This window comes from Trachypithecus francoisi, unplaced genomic scaffold, assembly GCF_009764315.1.
Source record: "Trachypithecus francoisi isolate TF-2019V2 unplaced genomic scaffold, Tfra_2.0 Lachesis_group15, whole genome shotgun sequence".
NCBI lineage: Eukaryota > Metazoa > Chordata > Mammalia > Primates > Cercopithecidae > Trachypithecus > Trachypithecus francoisi.
This window is the reverse complement of record NW_022681460.1, coordinates 18,820,598-18,843,726: the sequence shown is the minus strand read 5'-3', so window position 1 is coordinate 18,843,726 and position 23,129 is coordinate 18,820,598. Positions and strand designations below refer to the sequence as shown.

Sequence of the window (23,129 nt, the reverse complement as noted above, 5' to 3'; positions counted from 1 at the left end):
AGGACTTTATTGCAATTTTTGTTATGAGAAGTATAAATAGCTAAGATCTTCAGTTGCATAAAATAAGAATGAAATATTAATGTAATAACTAAACCATCAATAACATTAGCTTAACCACAGTTAATGAGCACAGTAATATGTTCATTTATTTCTTACCATCTTAGTTTCATTCGTTTATTTCTAATAAAGGTAGGAAAGGTTTTAGCTTCCTGTGTATTCATTTTCATTCATTCTTCTCTATCACAAGTTTTTTTCTGTGTCTGTTCCCAAATGTTCTCCCTAACAAATCCCTGTCTCTTGATAGCAGTGTACAGGTATAGACACAGTCATGGCCTTTTTCCTTCCATGAAGTAATTGTGGGGCAGCAGGGAGAGCATTTTCTGTTAGAGTAATTGGAGATTATTTTTGCTTTTTAAAATATAAGGCATATTTTATTTGTCTGTCTAGTTTAAGAGAATATCAACAGACCTGGGATAGAAATAAAAATGTTTTATAAATCATTTTTGTAAACATTATCATTTCTCCCAAATTTAAAGATTTTTACTCCAATTTTTAAAATAGATACATTTATTCATTATATAACAGTGTGCTTCTTAATAGAAGTATTAGGGAGGAACTTGATTCAAGTGTCACCACATTGGAGATGTAAATGATAATTATAAATGACTTTGATCACGTGCCACTTGCATTAGTGACTGCTTTATGAACAAAATGTGTCAGAGTCCTATCAGGAGATCCTGTTGTTCCCATTTATGGATTAGGATGCTGAGATTTAGGGATATAGTAAGCAAATTGTTCACTTCCACAAATTAGACATAGTGTCAAAGCTGGAATTTGCAGCCAAGTTTTCTGGCCACAGAACACCTCCTCTTTGTCACTCTGTTTTGTGATCCCTCCAGGCCTACAGAATTGAAAGGAAGAGTTTTGCCACCATCCTGGATCACATGCAAAAATATGCTGTGTTCTTCATCCACCTTAGGGCCTGGGCTTTGTGTTATTTCACCACTTGTGGAAATGAAAATGTACCAAAACAGCTATTACTGCTGCACAGTGGCCTGTCTTTGGGAAGGGGAAAGTTTTTTGAGTATGAGGAATACAAGTGTTTGGTCGCGGAACCAAGCAAAACCAACTGAGCTGGCGCAGCAGTGTTAATTCTGACTAACCAAACTAATAAGGCATAAACTAGCAGAGGAATACAGAAAGCATAGCGTGTAATTTCAGGTTGAATGGATTTGTAACACCAAACTCTGACTGGGAGTTGTGTTTTATTCTCTTTTTTATTAATGTTGGGCATATTTTTAGTATAAATTTGAGAAGAGATTACAAAATAGTAAAAAAGTGTTTTTTACAGGCCATTGAGACTCATTTGATCCGCAAGTCTAGCAGCGGACTAACTTACATCGCGGAGTGGAAAGGAGGCCTCCTGGAGCACAAGATGGGCCACCTGACCTGCTTTGCAGGAGGCATGTTCGCACTCGGGGCTGATGGAGCTCCCGAAGGCATGGCCCAACACTACCTTGAACTCGGGGCTGAAATTGCCCGTACCTGTCATGAATCATATAATCGAACATGTGAGTACATGTTATTCTTCACTTACAGCCTATTCCCACATGCTTTGATTTCATGCAGTTTTGTCATTGCTGCCATCAAAACACTGTCCACTCTGCCTGTGAAACTTGATGATCGTGATTCATGTCATAAAGGAATGTATATTTTTATTTTAAAAGGCAATGATTTTCTACCTGAAAATATCTACCTTTAGTTTGCCAAGAAACAAAACTCCAGGCCATAAAGAGTTAAAGCCAGCCTAATTTACTGACTTCTGCTTTTGCTAATAACACTGGGCAAGGGTCTCTATCTCCCTGCAAAGAGAAACTTAGCATTGTATTAACCATTGTTAATCTTCTGCACATCCCCCATGAAACAGATCATGAATCCCACTCCCTTCTTATAAAATACGAATTTGCAACACAAACTATAAATAACTGGCCTTTTGTAGCAGAATTACTTAGGATTGTCAACCACTAAGTTTCTGGCTAACTCAAATGGTATTTCATGGTGCCTTGCACCTGCCTGGTGGGTGCTCAGTAAATGGGGGTTAAATGAAAAAAAATAAATTGTTACTGTTTTCTAAAATGGACTCTTTTAGATGACTAAATGTTTTAAGTATATGAGTTTTATATATTACATGATGTTTATAACTCTTTTTTAAAAATGATCACTTTGACATCTGTCTTCAGTGTTGTTAAAGTACAGTCAGACCTTCGTATCCCTGGGTTCCGCAACCGCAGATCAGAAATGTTCCCAAAAAAATGGATGGTTCTGTCTGTACTGAACATTTATAGAGTTTTTGTTCTTTATTCCCTAAACAATACAGTATAACACCTAGTTACATAACATTTACACTGTATTAAGTATTACAAGTAAACTGCTGATGATTTAAAGTATATGGGAGGATGTACCTGGGTTGTATGCAAATACTTTGCCATTTTATATAAGGGACTCAAGGATCCATGGATTTTGTTATCCTCGGAGGGCCCTGGAACCAATCCCCCACAGATCCTGAGGGATGACTGTACTTTCTAGTTTTATTTAACTTATTGACTGTAAGCACCGTCCAGGACAATAACCCTTATTCATTCATTCCATGTCCTTTAGTTATGAAACTGGGACCAGAAGCTTTCAGATTTGATGGTGGTGTTGAAGCCATTGCTACAAGACAAAATGAAAAATACTACATCTTACGGCCAGAAGTTATGGAGACTTACATGTATATGTGGAGACTGACTCATGATCCCAAGTACAGGAAATGGGCCTGGGAAGCTGTAGAGGTGATGTTTTAATTTGCATGTTTCTTATAGATAAATGTCATAGTAAAAAATGTTCAGTTGATACCTATAAATCAGGCTTATCAACTTTTCTATAATTTTTAAAGCTTCGACCAGGATTTTTTCCACCTAGGACTGTGTATTTTCATTGAAGTCATTTTATATCCCTGGCTTCAGCTTTGCTTTGTATAACATTGATATAGATATACCTACTGATAGACTGAGATATTGAAGGAGATGACTAGAAAGGTATAGTCTAAAATTAAGTTCCCATTAATACAAAAATGATGATCTCCTAATTCCACCTAAGGGTTATTGGCAGCTTGGGGATATTCACCTCTGTCTGTTTCAATAAACACTTCATGTGTTTTTCTGTCTTTGAGCTTTAAAATGCTAACATATGCTTTTACTTAGAGTAAATAGCTACTTAGATCTAACTTTTAGAAAGCACTTATAGAAGAATTACTTTGTATAAGGATATTCCTTCACCAGTCTCAGGTTTCTTGGAATATCTGTAAGCTTTCCACCTGCCCAGGGTGTCGTTTTCATTGTGTGTCACCTCTTGGGTCTCTTCCTGCCCAGGATGGCGTATCTCCTTCCTAAACTAATCTAGTGAATGCTTTGTGTGCAGAATGCCTGAGGAGGCACCCTGCAGGATATGCATCTAACAATATCTGTCTAATTGTAAGAGTTATTATTCCGCAAGGAGTGGAAGGGAGTTCAGGGGATAAGAACAAGCAAATGCTTTAATTACACTCTCATTCTCTAGCACTCTTTGTTAGAAAGTTGGCTATCTTTAAAAACTGTCCATGAGGAATGACTTCTCTCAGGAAATCTAAAATGAATATTGCCTTTGGTAAAATTTAACTAATATCTTAGGAAGCCGTCGGTGAATCTTGCTTATTATCCTCTTCATTTAGTATGTGTCTTCTTCTTAATCATCAGTCATTTTGAATAACAGCAATTCTCTAGGCCTCTTTGAGGGGGCAGTTTTATTACATTTAATCAGTAGTCATTGTAATTTCTTTACATTTCTGTTCTTTTCCTCTGGAAAAAAATGTTAAAATTGAGGCTTTTCTAAACTTTGATAAGAATTGTTTTGATCTTCAATTGGCCAGCAAATGAATTGAATATCAGTTTAAATTGAGAATATCAGGAATAATGTATTCCATCAAATCTAAAACACGATAGTAAGAAGCATCATTGTTTTATATACCACTAAGAAAAATAACACTGCCAATTAAATTATGACATCCATTTTATAGATGTTAGAATGTGCAAAATGTATGGCCAAGAAGGGATCAAAAATGGGAGGTAAGCAAATTCGTATTACAAGGTAGACAGGGTGCTTTGGTTTGCTCTGTTCTTCGGGAGGTTGGTTGTTTATGGGATCATAAGGTTGGTCTATGTGTTATAATTTTTATTTCTTGTCAACCCTTTAACATAATATATGACATGAAATCATTTCCCTGTGTCACAACACTGAGGTCTCAATTTTGGGGACACCCCCAGTAACCTCTGCTAGAACCTGAGCTATAGTGGTGAGCAAGGAGTACTGTAGGATCTTGCATTTTTTAAACCAGAAAAACTGGGACTTCAAAGGCATGGCCACACATTTCCCCCGCCCCCATGGCCTCCTGTATTTCAGCAGCAGCCTCGCATATGCTGGCAGCTCGCACCGCCAGCACCTCCAGCACTTGGCTGTTGTGATGCATACTTGAGACCACAGCTGGAAACCATGTCAGGAAAAGAAGGTGGAAGAGCTTTCCCTAGCCAGCTGGCTGTGGTCTGGGAAGTGCTGGGGAGTTAATGGCTGTCAACCAAGGAGGTTTTGGAGTTGATGGATAACTATCCCAGTCTTCTTTCTTTCAAGAATCATTCTGGAATGCATGCTACGTGGTTCTTCAGAGGGTTTCTAGCAGGAGTGAGCCTCGTTGCACACAGTCGTAACTTAGTATAATTCATTGGCTCTTCTGTCCCTGTTTTGCCCTTCCCACTTGCCCACTTCCTGATATCACCTCCCTGATAGACTTCCTGCATCCTGCGTCCAACCCTTGTCTCATGCTTTATTTTTAAGGGAACCCAAACCGAAACATAGGGGGTCTTAAAAATCACCTCATTCAGCTTTCTACTTAAAGACAAGACTCCCTTCAAATCTTTGCAAGATAGCTGTTCCTCATCAACGCAAGGACTTCCCAGCAAAGAGGAATGTATCACCTAATAAAGTAACTCATTCCAATTGGTAATGGTTGAAGGTGTTAGAAAGTTACTTATTTTGAAGCCACAATTTACAATGTTCTGTGCTCTGGGGGTACCAGAGGAAAAAAATCTCCCTTCTACATTTCAGTTCCCCAGTTATCTGAAGACAGCACGTTCTGCCATCTCTTCCTTTCCTCATCCATCATTTCCCTTGAATTTCTTCTCCTGACCTGGTTTCCAGCTGTGGTCTTTTAGGGCTGAGCAGTGTGTCTCAAAAACCTCTCTTCCTCTCTTAGCAGTGTGAATTTTCACAGCTTATGGTCCAACTTGTTCTTTTAGTAGATTTATATTTAAAAAAAAAAAAAAATTGCCAGCACTTTGGGAGGCTGAGGTGGGTGGATCACGAGGTCAGGAGATCGAGAACATCCTGGCTAACACGGTGAAACCCCATCTCTACTAAAAAAAACAAAAAAAAATGAACCGGGCGTGGTGGCGGGCGCCTGTAGTCCTAGCTACTTGGGAGGCTGAGGCAGAAGAATGGCATGAACCCGGGAGGCGGAGCTTGCAGTGAGCCGAGATCACGCCACTGCACTCCAACCTGAGTGACAGAGCAAGACTCCATCTCCAAAAAAAAAAAAAAAACTGGCTTATATTGAAATTCTGGTCAGTGTTAGCTTCTCCATTAGCTACCGCTGAGTCACATCTCCTTTGCACTGTCTTTTTCACCCATACTTTCAGTTTGTAAAGTATTTGTAAGCCATCTTCCTATCTTCTAACAAAGCACTCCCTTCCCAGCCTTCTTTCACTGATACACTTGAGAAACCTGCTTTCTGTGTCTTAAATTTCTACTAATAATGTCAAATAAGATATGAAAAGGTATATAATCCAGCACTACAACACTAGGGAGTTCTTTTGTGGGTTAACAGCACTCCATTAATCACAGGTGTTCAAGCACTTGTGAGTCTGCCTGACAGAAATAATGTTTAATATTATTAATATAATTATAATATAGAAATAATATTTAACTGATATTTATTTTGCTTTTTCTCAAAAATGTCACAAAGGCCAGGCGTGGTAGCTCAAGCCTGTAATCCCAGCATGTTGGGAGGCCGAGGTGGGAGGATGGCTCGAAGACAGGAATTTGAGATCAGCCTGGGCAACAAGTCATCACCCTGTCTCTACAACGTTTAAAAATTAGCTCATCATGGTGGCACACTCCTATAGTCCCTAGCTACTCAGGAGGCTGAGGAGGGAGGACCACTTGAGCCCAGGAGTTCAAGATTATGTTGAGCTAAGATTGCATCGCTGCACCCCAGTCTGAGCAACAGAGTGAGACTCTCTCGAAATTTAAAAAAAAAAAAAAAGAGAGAAACTGACAGATTCCTTCCAGTTAAACATCTGATAATTTACAGCATGAGCTTTATCGGAATATTAATTATATGTATATATTCACAGATTATATAATGTCTCAGCTGATCTACAGTAAAGGGTAAAGCCTTACATAGGGATTTGCAATTTTTTTTTACTTTGGGGGGGTTTTTGGAATTTCAGGTTTTTTGGTGTTTTTTTGCACAGACATTTTTCTTTGCTCTTCTAAACCTAACCTTTTCCACTCAGACATTTCCACTCTCAGAAAGTGACTTCTCTTCCTCCTTCCTACTCCTGCCTCCCCAGGCTTCATCCTGTTTCCAAACCCTCTCTGATTTGTTCAAGGTGCCTCATTCTCTGTGTTCTACCCTTGAGTTCAGACGCAAACAGCCTTACTCCATGGATCACCCAGTTACATATCTGGTAGACAAGAGAATACTCTTCTGTCCTCTGACTTAGAATTTAACTCATGATGCTTGCTATTTTCTTACCCATCATCCCGTGTTTAGAGTGCCAGTCACTATAAACATTCTCATATCCTGTTCTCTGCTATTAGCACATCCCAGTAACATAGGATCACTAATAATAATTACTAACAATTACTAATAATTTCCTCAAAACCAAGGTGGTCCCTATGCCTAGAGGCTGAGGGTCCCAAGAACAGATTATAGTACAATGATGATCTGATTAGACTTAGCCATACAAACACCTGACAACGTCCACTGTTGAGATGCTGAGAGAATCAGGGCTGTTGTAAGGGCCCAGGAAAGCTGCTTGTCCCCAGCTTCACGTTCCTAAAGTCTTAAAATCTAGACTTTTGCGTAAGGGGAGAGGGGTGGGTCTTTGGTGCTTTTCCTTAAAAATTTTTTTTTTTTTTTTTTACCAAAAATTTTAAAAACTGAAAGTGGCTGGGACTCTCTAAACCTCTGGAGGCCCTTGTTATTGTCTAAGCATTTCTTCATTTTGTTTCATTCTCACTTACAACCCCTTGTTGAGAAGGAAGATGCTGCCTGGGACATGGAGCCTCTGGGGCCACTGATAAGGGGGACCTCAAGCTGGAACTTGGCCCACCACTCAAAATGTTGGACTGTGTTCATGAATACTATAGCTTACCTCAAGAGGACTTGTGGGGAACAAGAATGAGAGGGTAAACTAGAAAGAAAGGTGATTAGGCATTGTCCACCCCAAAAGCAACTCCTCTAACAAAAAAAGGAGCTTAGAGCAGTTTCCATGGGAAGGGGGAGTGGCTATTTATCATGGCTGGCCCTATCATTAGCTCATCACCAAAAAACCTCAAGGGAACAAAGGTTTTGGGATTAAAATCTGTTTAAAGAAATATCTGGAAATGGGGTTTCCCATAAAAAGCTTGCCCATTTTTTCTAAATTTTGATTTTTTTTTTCCTTTTTTTAACCAATAATTTTTGGCTTACTCTACGTATCTGGTATTTGAGTTGTTGTCAAAAAAAAAAAAAAAGGAGGAAAGAAAAAACAGGACTTGAAAGTTTCTTCACGCTCCTCCTCCATTTGATGCACTGTCTGGAACTTAGAATTTAATCGAAGCATCTGTTTTTAAGTTGATTGGTCTTATTTTCTTGGGGGCTTTTTAAAAGTGTGAAATCATGAGGCATTTTCTTTATTTTCTTTATTCATGTGGCCTTCTGGTCAGATTTTCTTTAACCAGGTAATTAAATTCTTTTCCTCATAGTCTCTGCTCTCTCCCTTCTGTCCTCCAGCCCTGATGTGAAAAATCAATAACCTCATTATCAGTATCTGCAGATGGGAGCTGAGCTCTCAGTGCAGCATCTCTGCTCATGAGAATCCATGGCTGGTATTTACTTTCCCTCGCCTCTTTTCTGGGCTCTACATTCTTAGAGCCTTATTTTCCTCCAAAATCCTTGCTAGCCAGAGAAGATTTTTCTCAACTAATAAGGCAAGGTCTATGCTTTCCATCTTCTTGGTAGTTGGATTAAATGGGAGAAAAATGGGGTACAATTGTACATGTAAAAAAAAAAAAAAAAGAGGGACAGAACTATGATCCACAGGGGAAAACTAAAAAGTGAAAAATGACATGAGAAACTAAGAGTAAGTATATCTTGTTTATATTTTCTTTATTTCACTATAAAATATATTAGGGTTTTAGTCTTAAACTTTATTATTTTTGTCTATAGTTAATAAATTAGAACCAGATTGCAGATGGCCATTTTTGTACAATGGAAATTTTTATTTGACCATATAATTAATAGGATTAGTAGGATGTGATGAGCAGAAAATAACTTCCCTAGAAATGAATATGCCTGGTAACTAGCAGAGCAGCAAATGTAATTTCAAAATATAAACAGCACACAAAAAAACAACTCAAAATGAATTAAAGACTTAAATATAAGACCTAAAACCATAAAACTCCTAGGAGAAAACAATGAGGGAAAAGCTCCTTGACACTGAGCTTGGCAGTGATTTTTTGGATTTGACCCAAAAACACAGGCAACAAAAGCAAACATAAACACACGAAACTACATCAAACTAAAACGTTTCCTTACAGCAAAGGAAAACAATCAACTAAACGAAACACAACAAAAATGTGTGCAAACTATATATCTGATAAGGGGTTACTATCCAAAATATTCAGGAACTTACAATTCAGTAGCAGAAAAACAACCTGATTTTAAAATAGGCAAAGGACCCGAAGAGACATTTTTCCAAAGAAGACGTACAGATGGCCAGTAATGAAAAGATGCTCAACATCACAAATCATCAAGGAAATGCAAATCAGAACCACAGTGAGATATCACCCCATACCTTTTTAAATGGCAGTTATCAAAAACTCAAGAGATAATCAGTCTTGGTGAGGATGCAGACTAAAGGGAACGTTTGTACACTGTTGGTGGCAGTGAAAATTGATATAGCCATTGTGGAAAACAGTATGGAGGTTTCTCAAAAAATGAAAAATAGAGCTACCGTACGATCCAGCAATCCTAATTCTTGGTGTATATCCACAGAAGATGATGTATATCCACCACAGCAGATGGTATATATCCACAGAAGAAGTGTATATCAAAACATCACATTGTACACCTTCCAGTATATACTATTTGTATTTGTCATACATCGGTAAAGCTGGAAAAAGGTTAAAGAAAAGTAGAAACAAACAAAAGAAAGAAAGTGGGCTCTGGAAGGGGAAAAGAAAACACAAACAGCAGTCATCTTAGTGGTAACCAACAAAGTGGAAGGCAGGTTGGTTTAGGTTGTTACCTAAATGTTCATCCTCACACTGCCCAACCCATCTGTTTTCCAAATATTCATTAAATTCAGACAACTACAGAAATGTAGGATCATTTCTCTCTAGAGAGTTGTCAGTGGAGTCATCCCATCTTCTTCCATACTAGACTAAAAAAAAAAAAAAAAAAAAAACGTGTTTTAGGAATAGATTCCAGCCACGTCTCTCACTGTCTTTCGTTTTCTTCTTTCAGCTGTTACCAGTATCACTGATTAGTACCCTCCAATCAATTTTCAAAAACTCAGATATTCTGATTATAGTAGCAGCTGATTTTGTTCCAATATAGTTTCTCAACCAGTGGTTTATGATCCCAGTTGACATTAGCAATCTCTCCAAACTAGGGGTCAGCAAACTCTTTCTGTTAAGGGCCAGACAATATCAGGCTTGGGGGACAGCCAGCCAGTCTCTTTGGCATCTACTTAGCTCTATCATTATAGTACAAAAACAGCCACAGACAATATTTAAACAACATGGCTGTGGTTTAATAAAAGTTTATTTACAAAAATAAACAGTGGACTGGATTTAGCCTGTAGTTCATACTTTGCTAAACCCTGCTCTAGACCATAGGAGGAATTGGTAAAAATCAGTGAAAAATTTTTCCAAAACTAAAGGCAGAAGTGTTTCAAATTAGGTAAGATATGTTGTCCATACGTTCTGTGACTTCATTTTTGATTTACATTTAGTTTATGGTTTTAAATTTTTTTACCTAAAACTCTAACAGACTTTGATTTAATTTGAATCCAATTTGTAAAAAATAAATTTTGGCTAGGCACAGTGGCTCACGCCTATAATCCCAACTCTTTGGGAACTGAGGCAAGCAGATCGCTTGAGCCCAGGAGTTTGAGACAAGCTTGGGCAACATGGCAAAACCCCATCTCTACAAAAAATTAGCCACGCATGGTGGCATATGCCTGTGGTCCCAGCTACTTGGGAAGCTGAGGCAGGAGAATCACCTGAGCCCAAGAGGTAGAGGCTGCAGTGAACCATGATGGTGCCACTGTACTCCGCCCAGGCAACAGAGTGAGGCCCTGCCTCAAAAAAATAAAAAATAAAAAGTTTTATCTGAACTTGACAGTCTAATAATAAAAATTAGTGACAATCAACTTATTAAAATGTGACCATTTTTTTCCCCTCCTCTTTGTAATTTAGGCCTTGGAAAACCATTGCAGAGTGAATGGAGGCTATTCAGGCCTAAGGGATGTTTACCTTCTTCATGAGAGTTATGATGATGTGCAGCAGAGTTTCTTCCTGGCAGAGACATTGAAGTAGGTAAAAATTATTGTAAAACCATGTGGCTAAGGTACCTGGACAGATCTTTGTAGATGTCTTTTATCATGAACACATTCAAGTAATACCAAGTATGACTGATTCATAATATCAGGCATGGCTATAATTGCAGGCGTATTCTCAATAACTAGGTTCAGTGACTTCGTACTGCTAACACCAAAGCACTGAGTAGCCTCTTTACCCCATGTTAGTAAGTATAACCCCTCAGGGTTTTGTTGATATATTTGACTCTTGTCCATGTTTCTCAGTAAGATGAATGGAGACATTGATATGGTTTTTGCTGTGTGTTTGTGGTTTCACTGCCTGCCTAGTCTCTTGGGCCTCATATACTTATGTTTCTCTCACCAGATATTTGTACCTAATATTTTCTGATGATGATCTTCTTCCACTGGAGCACTGGATCTTCAATAGCGAAGCACATCTTCTCCCTATCCTCCCTAAAGAAAAAAAGGAAGTTGAAATCAGAGAGGAATAAACAGACATTTTATATATTACTCTGCTCCATTCCCTTCACTGCATACCTTAATAATTCCTTTTCTGGTAATCAGGCACATGATGAACTTTGATTAGTAGGTCTGTGATTAAGTTCTTAAATTGTTTTGCAGTCTTTTATGTTTATTATCATAAGTATAGGAGGACCTAAATTCCTTATCGTATCCTTTATTATTCAGCCAGTGTATCCACCAGTTTTTTGTTTGTTTTTAAGTAACCTATTATCTCTGGAGTTCATGAAGGTGTAATACCATTTTTATTAAACTGAGTAGAATGGTATAGCAATGATCTCTTAATTACAATTTGATTTGACTGCAAAACTTTTTCCTCCTCTAAGAGGAGATGATGTCTGCTTTAAGCTGTAATGTTTTGCCATGTTGCAAAAAGCCATAATAATAAGTATAAAAAAGCTTTTTCCTTTTCAATTTCATGTTAATCTGGTTTGTCTGTCCACCAGAGACAGATCTTCTAACTGTGACAGCCTCTTTATGCAGGTCTATCATTATTTGATAGAATGTCTTCTAAAATACTTCACTCACATTATAATTCAAATTAGAAAGTCATTCCAAAAGGATCATCTCATGTTGACCTCATTTAATCGGAACTGCAGTGTATTTTTGTTGCTTAATTATATTAGTGTTTTCTATTTTGTAAATGTGTCCTTTAGTTTTACATTACTGCCCTGTGTCAATTCTGGATTATATACTGGTTAATTTCTTCCATTCCCTACTACACAGAGAGGTGAGCTCTCAAATTTTGCAGAGCTCTGCTATCACTGAATTACATTTTTCTAAAGAAAATAGTATAATTTAATGGATTAGCTTTTGTGTTTAACTGAATATATGAAGAAATTGGGTCTCTCTAAAGAGAGGGTCTTTCTTTCTTTTTTGAGACGGAGTCTCGCTCTGTCGCCCAGACTGGAGTGCAGTGGCGCTATCTCGGCTCACTGCAACCTCCGCCTCCTGGGTTCATGCCATTCTCCTGCCTCAGCATCCCAAGTAGCTGGGACTACAGGCACCCACCACCACGCCCGGCTAATTTTTTGTGTTTTTAGTAGAGATGGGACGGGGTTTCACCGTGTTAGCCAGGATGGTCTCGATCTCCTGACCTCGTGATCCGCCCACCTCGGCCTCCCAAAGTGCTGGGATTACAGGCTTGAGCCACCACGTCCAGCCAAGAAAGGGTATTTCATATGGCTTTTAGTTCCATTTGTTTGTATTTCATCTTGATTTTTTTTCTTGGGAAAATAAAGCATTCTATTTGGTTCAGATTTCTCAGATTTGAAAAAGGCTCTATCTCAAATGTAGTAAATTATTTCCTTTCAGTTTGTGAAAGCAGGATTTGACTCTGAAGGAAGCTTTGCCAATTTTGCTTATTCATGATCAATCAAGGAAAATCGAATACATTTTAGGCCAAATAAGAATATAGCATATTTAGTATGGTTATATTCAACATAGAGATCACAACTTAGAAGAAATATAAAGAAATGGCCACTCCCAATTCCCCACAGTCCTGGAGTACATAAAAATCCGTATCTGATTCTTTTAAACGTTAAGTTTGAAATAGGAATGGTTTTCTCAAGAATAGATTTGGTGATACCTTGTGTTTGCTCACACTGGCCCGCTATATATGCATATATATTTATGTGGATAAGGATACTTCCATGAAAGGGCTAATATGATGCATGTACTGAAGTGCAAAGACTTTGACCGTGTGAATTTTCAGCTGAGAATGGTCAGAAAGATCAGTACAACCCCACGGATTAGGCTGAAGCATATGAAATTGCTGCATTTGTGGTTTAAAAACTGTCCACAGTTTCATATGGTTCCACCTAATATTACTGAAGACAATTATTTTCTTAGCTATAGGCTTAATAGTTTTAGTTCTTTTAGCGTTTGAAAGTGTTTTAAAAGATTGCCTTCATCTGACAGAACCACCTTTATGACCTGCTTTCTGTTTTCCAGCATCATCCATTGGTGTATGTCAGAGAATACATTAGTAAAATGAGTAAATGAAAAAGACTCTTCCATACATCGTCATTTCCATGGTAATGTGTCTCTGTGATCCAGAATAATTTCTCCCACTCATGTCTTCAGTTCACCTAATGAAATAAATGGATAGCAAGAGCCCTTTGTTCCCAGGACTTTAAGGCAAAATATTAAAAATTATTGCCAAAATTGGGCCATATGTATTAAGATTATAATGTTTGTATAAATGTCCTTGAACTTGCCATTTAAATTAACTCATTTTCTTTGCAGTTTGATTTGAAGGAGCACAAAGCTGATAAGTATTTCTGCAGCAGATACAGTATTAAAATCAGGTTGTGTGTACACACTGCACTGTAAGGTACCGTGGTGTCCTGGTGTGAATAGACAAGAAGCTGTGCTGTATGTTGCTCTCTCAGTGGCAACAATGAAGTTTTTGCAATTCTAGAACTTGGATTTTTTTTAACAAAAGTCCTAAAACACCAAAAATGTAAACAAGAGAGTAATATTATAGTGATGTAATTTAATTAAAGTTATATTTTGGGTTAATTTTAACAACTGAAGTCTTTAAGTAGAAACATTTTCAACAAAACTGTGCAGTTAAATTTATATATGTATTCACATACTGAAAAATGAACAGGTAAAGTAGCACTTAATTTTGTGTTTCTTCAATGTCTTGATATACTTTGTGCAATTAATACTACACATGTAAGTTGTATGGCAGTTTACAGAATTCAGTGACTTACGACGTTTTCACATGAGCTACACATTGTGTACATTGATTGTTTTTGATTTTTACATAAATCCATTCTGTCATTTTCAACTTTATATATAAATCTCCAATGTTATGGGAAACAATAGATTGACACATAATTTTTAAAAATTATATTTGTAAAATTTCTCTATTGTGAATAAAGTCTTTTAATATATCTCCTCATTTGTTATATTTTTCTCCTTTTTAGTTGGCTTTTGCATATCTAAGGGGTGAGTGCATTCTGTTGCAAATAAAAGTACTTGATCCAAACAGCAATTCCATACCACACCTATAGGATCTTGACAAGGAAACATTTCCCATTAAGAAACTTTACGTTGCACATAATTTTGCTTATACAGTGTGGGTAATCAAATGACTTTTATTAAGGATCTAACATATGTTCAACACCAGGACACAAAGGCTAGAAGTTTTGGTGTCAGAAATAGCACAAACTATGTTCTTTGTTCATAAATCTGCAATGCAACTAAGAAAATTAGACTAACCCCACACTACCTCTCAAAACAAGACAAAAATAGCATTTAGTTGTGTTAAATTACAAGCCTACAATTCTATAGAAGTTCATGGGAACAGGAGGTCCGTAGCGTGTGAGTGGTCAGAGAGGCTTAATAGAAAAAGGAGAACTTATGCTGTAGGAGATCCTCCTAAAATTTTCAAAAAGCCCGGGTTTTCAGTTCTTCAAATTCATACTGTACTTTTTAGAATGTTTCAGATATTTTGGTTGCCATTACCACTACCTGCACCTCACTTTCCCTAATATTTTTATAGCTCATTCTTTATCAGGTCTCTGCACAATTGTCACCTTATTAGAATGACTCCTTTGACAAATCAGTATAAAATTATCTCCACCTTTTGTCCCCTACCCTATTTTATTTTCTACTTAGCATTTGTTATATTACATATTTATTTCCTTATTTGTTCATGTCTTTCTAACCCCTTAGTATGAAATCCCATGAGAATAGAAACTTCAACTGGCATTTCCCCCCTATTTCTCTGTCTAGTGCTGAGAGCAACATCTAGCAGTTGATGTAGTACACAACTGAGAAAGTACATGAATTAGGAAACTCTGTCTTGTATTCATAGTCTTTGCTACAACTATTTGCAAATGTCTTTTACTAAGCAATACACTTTTGAAAAATAAAGTACATGTTTGTGACTAGAATCAACTCTCAATCAACAGATTATTTTTAATCCACTTATGGCATGTAAAATAAAGTACGGCATGACTCCTCCAATAGAGTTTTCAGTATTCAACAGCCCATTATTGTTTTATGTGACTTAATGTCACAGTCCCTGCTTCATATGTTAAACAAAAAACAAAAAGTGATTACAACAGCACCAAGCAAAGAAATTAGCTGATTACCTAACAGAGAGTCAAATGGGAACCTTCTGAATTAAATTATTGGTAACACAAATGATGTTGGTTGTGTTTATGTTGTTGGTGACAGAATTATTAAAATTTATTCTAAGTATGGTTTTTATGTATACTAATCAGCCATCAACACAGAGATGGCAGCTTGGCAACAAATACGTCTAATGACTGATAATGATACGCAGACGGTTGCTTAAAAAGCTTTTCAAAGTTAAGATAAAATCTTTTTCATTTGAACATGGAGTTCATATATCTAATTGCCATGCAAGGGTCCCTACCTTGTGACTGAAGAGTGAGGGCAGGGAGGGGAGTCTTAGGAAACTTCTTAACTGATTTTATGGCCTGAAGCCTCCGTTCTATTTTTTCCAGGCTCATCCCATCCACCACACTAGCCAATACATGAGTCACAGTTTTCAAGAAATATTTGCCAGGCGCCAGATACATATTTAAAGTATTGGAACTACAGAGGAATGTAGACAGCATTTAGTCCAACCCTCATTTTAAATATGAGGAAATGGGGCTTTTCCCAGCAACAGGCACTGTTTTTCTATCCCTCCTCTGTGCTGCCAGACACAGGAATATGGTAAGATTTCGTACTAATCCTAAAAATACAAAAAAAAATAGCCAGGCATGGTGGTACATGCCTGTAATCCCAGTTACTTGCGAGGATGAGACAAAAGACTCACTTGAACTCGGGAGGCAGAGGTTGCAGTCGACTGCACTCCAACCTGAGTGACAGAGCCAGACTCCACCTCAAAAAACAAACAAACAAAAAAAAAACAGGCATGTATGAGAGCATATGTTATTTCCAACCAACCACTCCAAAATAAAGGTATAAATTCAGAGTTCACCCTTAGAAATTGGTCTACTGCTGTTTCTTTCTCCAGCTGTGGGCTACAGTTTACCTAACCTGAATCTCAGCTAAGGTTTGTTAAAATGCAGATTTCAAAGCTTTCCCTCAAATTTTAACAAATCAAAATTGTGATGGGGTCCTGGAATACTCATGTTTAGCCCTTTGTGTTATTCCTACACACACTAAAGTTGAAAACAATTTTAAGTTATAGGTAGAAGGAAATCCCAAGACTATCAGAACAATTAATGAGTTAATTAGCAAATCATGACAAGAATGTGTACCTTTTCCTGCATTTTTGTCTGTACCTCAAGGTTTAAGTACAACTTGACATAGCTTTGGTCACTTAGAAAACAGATTCTTCCTTTTCTACAAAAGCATTCATCTGCAATAAGCCATACACCTAAATCTTTTAGAAACAGATTTACACTAGATTCTTAAACATAATTCTTTCTTATTAGGGGAAATCTCAAAAGTATTAACTACAATCATTCTTCTGTTTATTCAGCAACTGTTTCATTCATTGGCTTTCTTTTCCCAATAACTGCATTTTTAAGTCATTTTTCAAATTGTTTCTACTGTTCTTGTTGATATTAACACGAGTGTCACTTGCACAGACTATACGGAATTTTTAGTTTGGCTATATGTCATGTAAATGTATAAAATGTTCTTGGAAATCACCTCTGAAAAATACCTTCATTTCCCCCGCCCGTGTTTTTACATTCATTGCTATGCTAATTGTCAAAGATTTGTTGACTTGCCATTATTATGATTACTTTGAGTCCCCTTAAAACATGCCATTACTTACAGAATAAATTAAATGTGTATCACAGATCCATTTAGTCCCCCAGTGAATGCAAATTACCATGAAATGTTAGAAAACAGTGATAGATGTATGGTTTTTAAAAACTTTTTTTTTTTTTTTTTTTTTTTGAGACGGAGTCTCGCTCTGTCGCCCAGGCTGGAGTGCAGTGGCCGGATCTCAGCTCACTGCAAGCTCCGCCTCCCGGGTTTACGCCATTCTCCTGCCTCAGCCTCCGAGTAGCTGGGACTACAGGCGCCCACCACCTCGCCCGGCTATTTTTTTTTTTTTTTTTGTATTTTTTTTAGTAGAGACGGGGTTTCACCATGTTAGCCAGGATGGTCTCGATCTCCTGACCTCGTGATCCGCCCGTCTCGGCCTCCCAAAGTGCTGGGATTACAGGCTTGAGCCACCGTGCCCGGACGGTTCTTAAAAACTTTTACACATGCTGGGATATTTTGGCCTTAGGCTACAAGTGCTTACTAATTCACAATTCTGCAAACAGGGCCATAAAGTGTACTGCTTTGAAATAGTATTTTCCAAAATGACTGGCACCTGAGAGGTTTCTGTTTTGTTTTGTTTTGTTTTGTTTTGTTTAACTCTTCTAGGAGAAACAAGTGAATGATTCCCATTCACAAAATCTTTGGGAACTTTATTCCTCACTTTCCAACTCTTGGCATTCTTTTTTTTTTTTTTTTAATTATTATACTTTAAGTTCTAGGGTACATGTGCGTAACGTGCAGGTTTGTTACATATGTATACTTGTGCCATGTTGGTGTGCTGCACCCATCAACTCAGCACCCAACAATTCATCATTCATATCAAGTATAACTCCCATTGCAATCCCTCCCCCCTCCCCCCTCCCCATGATAGGCCCCAGTGTGTGATGTTCCCCTTCCAGAGTCCAAGTGATGTCATTGTTCAGTTCCCACCTATGAGTGAGAACATGCGGTGTTTGGTTTTCTGTTCTTGTGATAGTTTGCTAAGAATGACGGTTTCCAACTGCATCCATGCCCCTACAAAGGATGCAAACTCATCCTTTTTTATGGCTGCATAATATTCCATGGTGTACATGTGCCACATTTTCTTAATCCAGTCTGTCACAGATGGACATTTGGGTTGATTCCAAGTCTTTGCGATTGTGAATAGTGCCACAGTAAACATGCGTGTGCATGTGTCTTTATAGCAGCATGATTTATGATCCTTTGGGTATATACCCAGTAGTGGGATGGCTGGGTCGTATGGTACATCTAGTTCTAGATGCTTGAGGAGTCGCCATACTGTTTTCCATAATGGTTGAACTAGTTTACAATCCCACCAACAGTGTAAAAGTGTTCCTGTTTCTCCACATCCTCTCCAACACCTGTTGTTTCCTGACTTTTTAATGATTGCCATTCTAACTGGTGTGAGATGGTATCTCATTGTGGTTTTGATTTGCATCTCTCTGATGGCCAGTGATGATGAGCATTTTTTCATGTGTCTGTTGGCTGTATGAATGTCTTCTTTTGAGAAATGTCTGTTCATATCCTTTGCCCACTTTTTGATGGGGTTGTTTGTTTTTTTCTTGTAAATTTGTTTGAGTTCTTTGTAGATTCTGGATATTAGCCCTTTGTCAGATGAGTAGATTGCAAAAATGTTCTCCCATTCTGTAGGTTGCCTGTTCACTCTGATGGTAGTTTCTTTTGCTGTGCAGAAGCTCTTTAGTTTAATTAGATCCCATTTGTCAATCTTGGCTTTTGCTGCCGTTGCTTTTGGTGTTTTAGACATGAAGTCCTTGCCCATGCCTATGTCCTGAATGGTACTACCTAGGTTTTCTTCTAGGGTTTTTATGGTATTAGGTCTAACATTTAAGTCTCTAATCCATCTTGAATTAATTTTCGTATAAGGGGTAAGGAAAGGATCCAGTTTCAGCTTTCTACTTGTGGCTAGCCAATTTTCCCAGCACCATTTATTAAATAGGGAATCCTTTCCCCATTTCTTGTTTCTCTCAGGTTTGTCAAAGATCAGATGGCTGTAGATGTGTGGTATTATTTCTGAGGACTCTGTTCTGTTCCATTGGTCTATATCTCTGTTTTGGTATCAGTACCATGCTGTTTTGGTTACTGTAGCCTTGTAGTATAGTTTGAAGTCAGGTAGCGTGATGCCTCCAGCTTTGTTCTTATGACTTAGGATTGTCTTGGCAATGTGGGCCCTATTTTGGTTCCATATGAACTTCAAAGCAGTTTTTTCCAATTCTGTGAAGAAAGTCATTGGTAGCTTGATGGGGATGGCATTGAATCTATAAATAACCTTGGGCAGTATGGCCATTTTCACGATATTGATTCTTCCTATCCATGAGCATGGTATGTTCTTCCATTTGTTTGTGTCCTCTTTGATTTCACTGAGCAGTGGTTTGTAGTTCTCCTTGAAGAGGTCCTTTATATCCCTTGTAAGTTGGATTCCTAGGTATTTGATTCTCTTTGAAGCAATTGTGAATGGAAGTTCATTCCTGATTTGGCTCTCTGTTTGTCTGTTACTGATGTGTAAGAATGCTTGTGATTTTTGCACATTAATTTTGTATCCTGAGACTTTGCTGAAGTTGCTTATCAGCTTAAGGAGATTTTGGGCTGAGACAATGGGGTTTTCTAAATATACAATCATGTCATCGGCAAACAGGGACAATTTGACTTCTTTTCCTAACTGGATACCCTTGATTTCTTTCTCTTGCCTGATTGCCCTAGCCAGAACTCCCAACACTATGTTGAATAGGAGTGGTGAGAGAGGGCATCCCTGTCTTGTGCCAGTTTTCAAAGGGAATGCTTCCAGTTTTTGCCCATTCAGTATGATATTGGCTGTGGGTTTGTCATAAATAGCTCTTATTATTTTGAGGTACGTTCCATCAATACCGAATTTATTGAGCGTTTTTAGCATGAAGGGCTGTTGAATTTTGTCAAAAGCCTTTTCTGCATCTATTGAGATAATCATGTGGTTCTTGTCTTTGGTTCTGTTTATATGCTGGATTACGTTTATTGATTTGCGAATGTTGAACCAGCCTTGCATCCCAGGGATGAAACCCACTTGATCATGGTGGATAAGCTTTTTGATGTGCTGCTGAATCCGGTTTGCCAGTATTTTATTGAGGATTTTTGCATCGATGTTCATCAGGGATATTGGTCTAAAATTTTCTTTTTTTGTTGTGTCTCTGCCAGGCTTTGGTATCAGGATGATGTTGGCCTCATAAAATGAGTTAGGGAGGATTCCCTCTTTTTCTGTTAATTGGAATAGTTTCAGAAGGAATGGTACCAGCTCCTCCTTGTACCTCTGGTAGAATTCAGCTGTGAATCCATCTGGTCCTGGACTTTTTTTGGTTGGTAGGCTATTAATTATTGCCTCAATTTCAGAGCCTGCTATTGGTCTATTCAGGGATTCAACTTCTTCCTGCTTTAGTCTTGGAAGAGTGTAAGTGTCCAGGAAATTATCCATTTCTTCCAGATTTTCTAGTTGATTTGCGTAGAGGTGTTTATAGTATTCTCTGATGGTAGTTTGTATTTCTGTGGGGTCCGTGGTGATATCCCCTTTATCATTTTTTATTGCGTCTATTTGATTCTTCTCTATTTTCTTCTTTATTAGTCTTGCTAGCGGTCTGTCAATTTTGTTGATTTTTTCAAAAAACAACTCCTGGATTCATTGATTTTTTGGAGGGTTTTTTGTGTCTCTATCTCCTTCAGTTCTGCTCTGATCTTAGTTATTTCTTGCCTTCTGCTAGCTTTTGAGTGTGTTTGCTCTTGCTTCTCCAGTTCTTTTAATTGTGATGTTAGAGTGTCAATTTTAGATCTTTCCAGCTTTCTCTTGTGGGCATTCAGAGCTACAAATTTCCCTCTACACACTGCTTTAAATGTGTCCCAGAGATTCTGGTATGTTGTATCTTTGTTCTCATTGGATTCAAAGAACATCTTTATTTCTGCCTTCATTTCGTTATGTACCCAGTAGTCATTCAGGAGCAGGTTGTTCAGTTTCCATGTAGTTGAGCGGTTTTGATTGAGTTTCTTAGTCCTGAGTTCTAGTTTGATTGCACTGTGGTCTGAGAGACAGTTTGTTATAATTTCTGTTCTTGTACATTTGCTGAGGAGTGCTTTACTTCCAATTATGTGGTCAATTTTGGAATAAGTGCGATGTGGTGCTGAGAAGAATGTATATTCTGTTGATTTGGGGTGGAGAGTTCTATAGATGTCTATTAGGTCCGCTTGGTGCAGAGATGAGTTCAATTCCTGGATATCCTTGTTAACTTTCTGTCTCGTTGATCTGTCTAATGTTGACAGTGGAGTGTTGAAGTCTCCCATTATTATTGTATGGGAGTCTAAGTCTCTTTGTAAGTCTCTAAGGACTTGCTTTATGAATTTGGGTGCTCCTGTATTGGGTGCATATATATTTAGGATAGTTAGCTCTTCCTGTTGAATTGATCCCTTTACCATTATGTAATGGCCTTCTTTGTCTCTTTTGATCTTTGATGGTTTAAAGTCTGTTTTATCAGAGACTAGGATTGCAACCCCTGCTTTTTTTGTTCTCCATTTGCTTGGTAGATCTTCCTCCATCCCTTTATTTTGAGCCTATGTATGTCTCTGCATGTGAGATGGGTCTTCTTAATACAGCAGACTGATGGGTCTTGACTCTTTATCCAGTTTGCCAGTCTGTGTCTTTTAATTGGAGCATTTAGTCCATTAACATTTAAGGTTAATATTGTTATGTGTGAACTTGATCCTGCCATTATGATATTAACTGGTTATTTTGCTCGTTAGTTGATGCAGTTTCTTCCTAGCCTCGATGGTCTTTACATTTTGGCATGTTTTTGCAATGGCTGGCACCGGTTGTTCCTTTCCATGTTTAGGGCTTCCTTCAGGGTCTTTTGTAAGGCAGGCCTGGTGGTGACAAAATCTCTAAGCATTTGCTTATCTGTAAAGGATTTTATTTCTCCTTCACTGATGAAACTTAGTTTGGCTGGATATGAAATTCTGGGTTGAAAATTCTTTTCTTTTAGAATGGTGAATATTGGCCCCCACTCTCTTCTGGCTTGTAGAGTTTCTGCCGAGAGGTCTGCTGTTAGTCTGATGGGCTTCCCTTTGTGGGTAACCCGACCTTTCTCTCTGGCTGCCCTTAAGATTTTTTCCTTCATTTCAACTTTGGTGAATCTGGCAATTATGTGTCTTGGAGTTGCTCTTCTCAAGGAGTATCTTTGTGGTGTTCTCTGTATTTCCTGAATTTGAATGTTGGCCTGCCCTACTAGGTTGGGGAAGTTCTCCTGGATGATATCCTGAAGAGTGTTCTCCAACTTGGTTCCATTTTCCCCCTCACTTTCAGGCACCCCAATCAGACGTAGATTTGGTCTTTTTACATAATCCCATACTTCTTGCAGGCTTTGTTCATTTCTTTTTCTTCTTTTTTTTTTTGGTTTCTCTTCTTGCTTCATTTCATTCATTTGATTCCCAATCGCTGATACTCTTTCTTCCAGTTGATCGAGTCGGTTACTGAAGCTTGTGGATTTGTCACGTATTTTTCGTGTCATAGTTTTCATCTCTGTCATTTCATTTATGACCTTCTCTGCATTAATTATTCTAGCTATCAATTCTTCCACTCTTTTTTCAAGATTTTTAGTTTCTTTGCGCTGGGTACGTAATTCCTCCTTTAGCTCTGAGAAGTTTGATGAACTAAAGCCTTCTTCTCTCATTTCGTCAAAGTCATTCTCTGACCAGCTTTGATCTTTTGCTGGCGATGAGCTGCGCTCCTTTGCAGGGGGAGATGCGCTCTTATTTCTTGAATTTCCAGGTTTTCTGCCCTGCTTCTTCCCCATCTTTGTGGTTTTATCTGCCTCTGGTCTTTGATGATGGTGGCGTACTGATGGGGTTTTGGTACAGGTGTTCTTCGTG

At 38.1% G+C, this 23,129-nt stretch overlaps 1 protein-coding gene across 3 annotated transcripts in view; it reads left to right on the top strand.

The window, feature by feature from the left end:
• MAN1A1 (mannosidase alpha class 1A member 1) overlaps positions 1–12,324 on the top strand; it is a 167,756-nt gene extending 155,432 nt beyond the window's left edge. For all 3 annotated transcript variants that reach the window (XM_033234426.1, XM_033234427.1, XM_033234428.1), the window contains exons 10-13: positions 1,352–1,571; positions 2,659–2,831; positions 10,819–10,934; positions 11,305–12,324. In XM_033234426.1, the coding sequence (XP_033090317.1) occupies positions 1,352–1,571; positions 2,659–2,831; positions 10,819–10,934; positions 11,305–11,431 (636 nt within the window). In that variant the 3' untranslated portion in view covers positions 11,432–12,324. The remainder of the gene's footprint in view (positions 1–1,351; positions 1,572–2,658; positions 2,832–10,818; positions 10,935–11,304) is intronic.
• Positions 12,325–23,129: the final 10,805 nt, after the last annotated feature.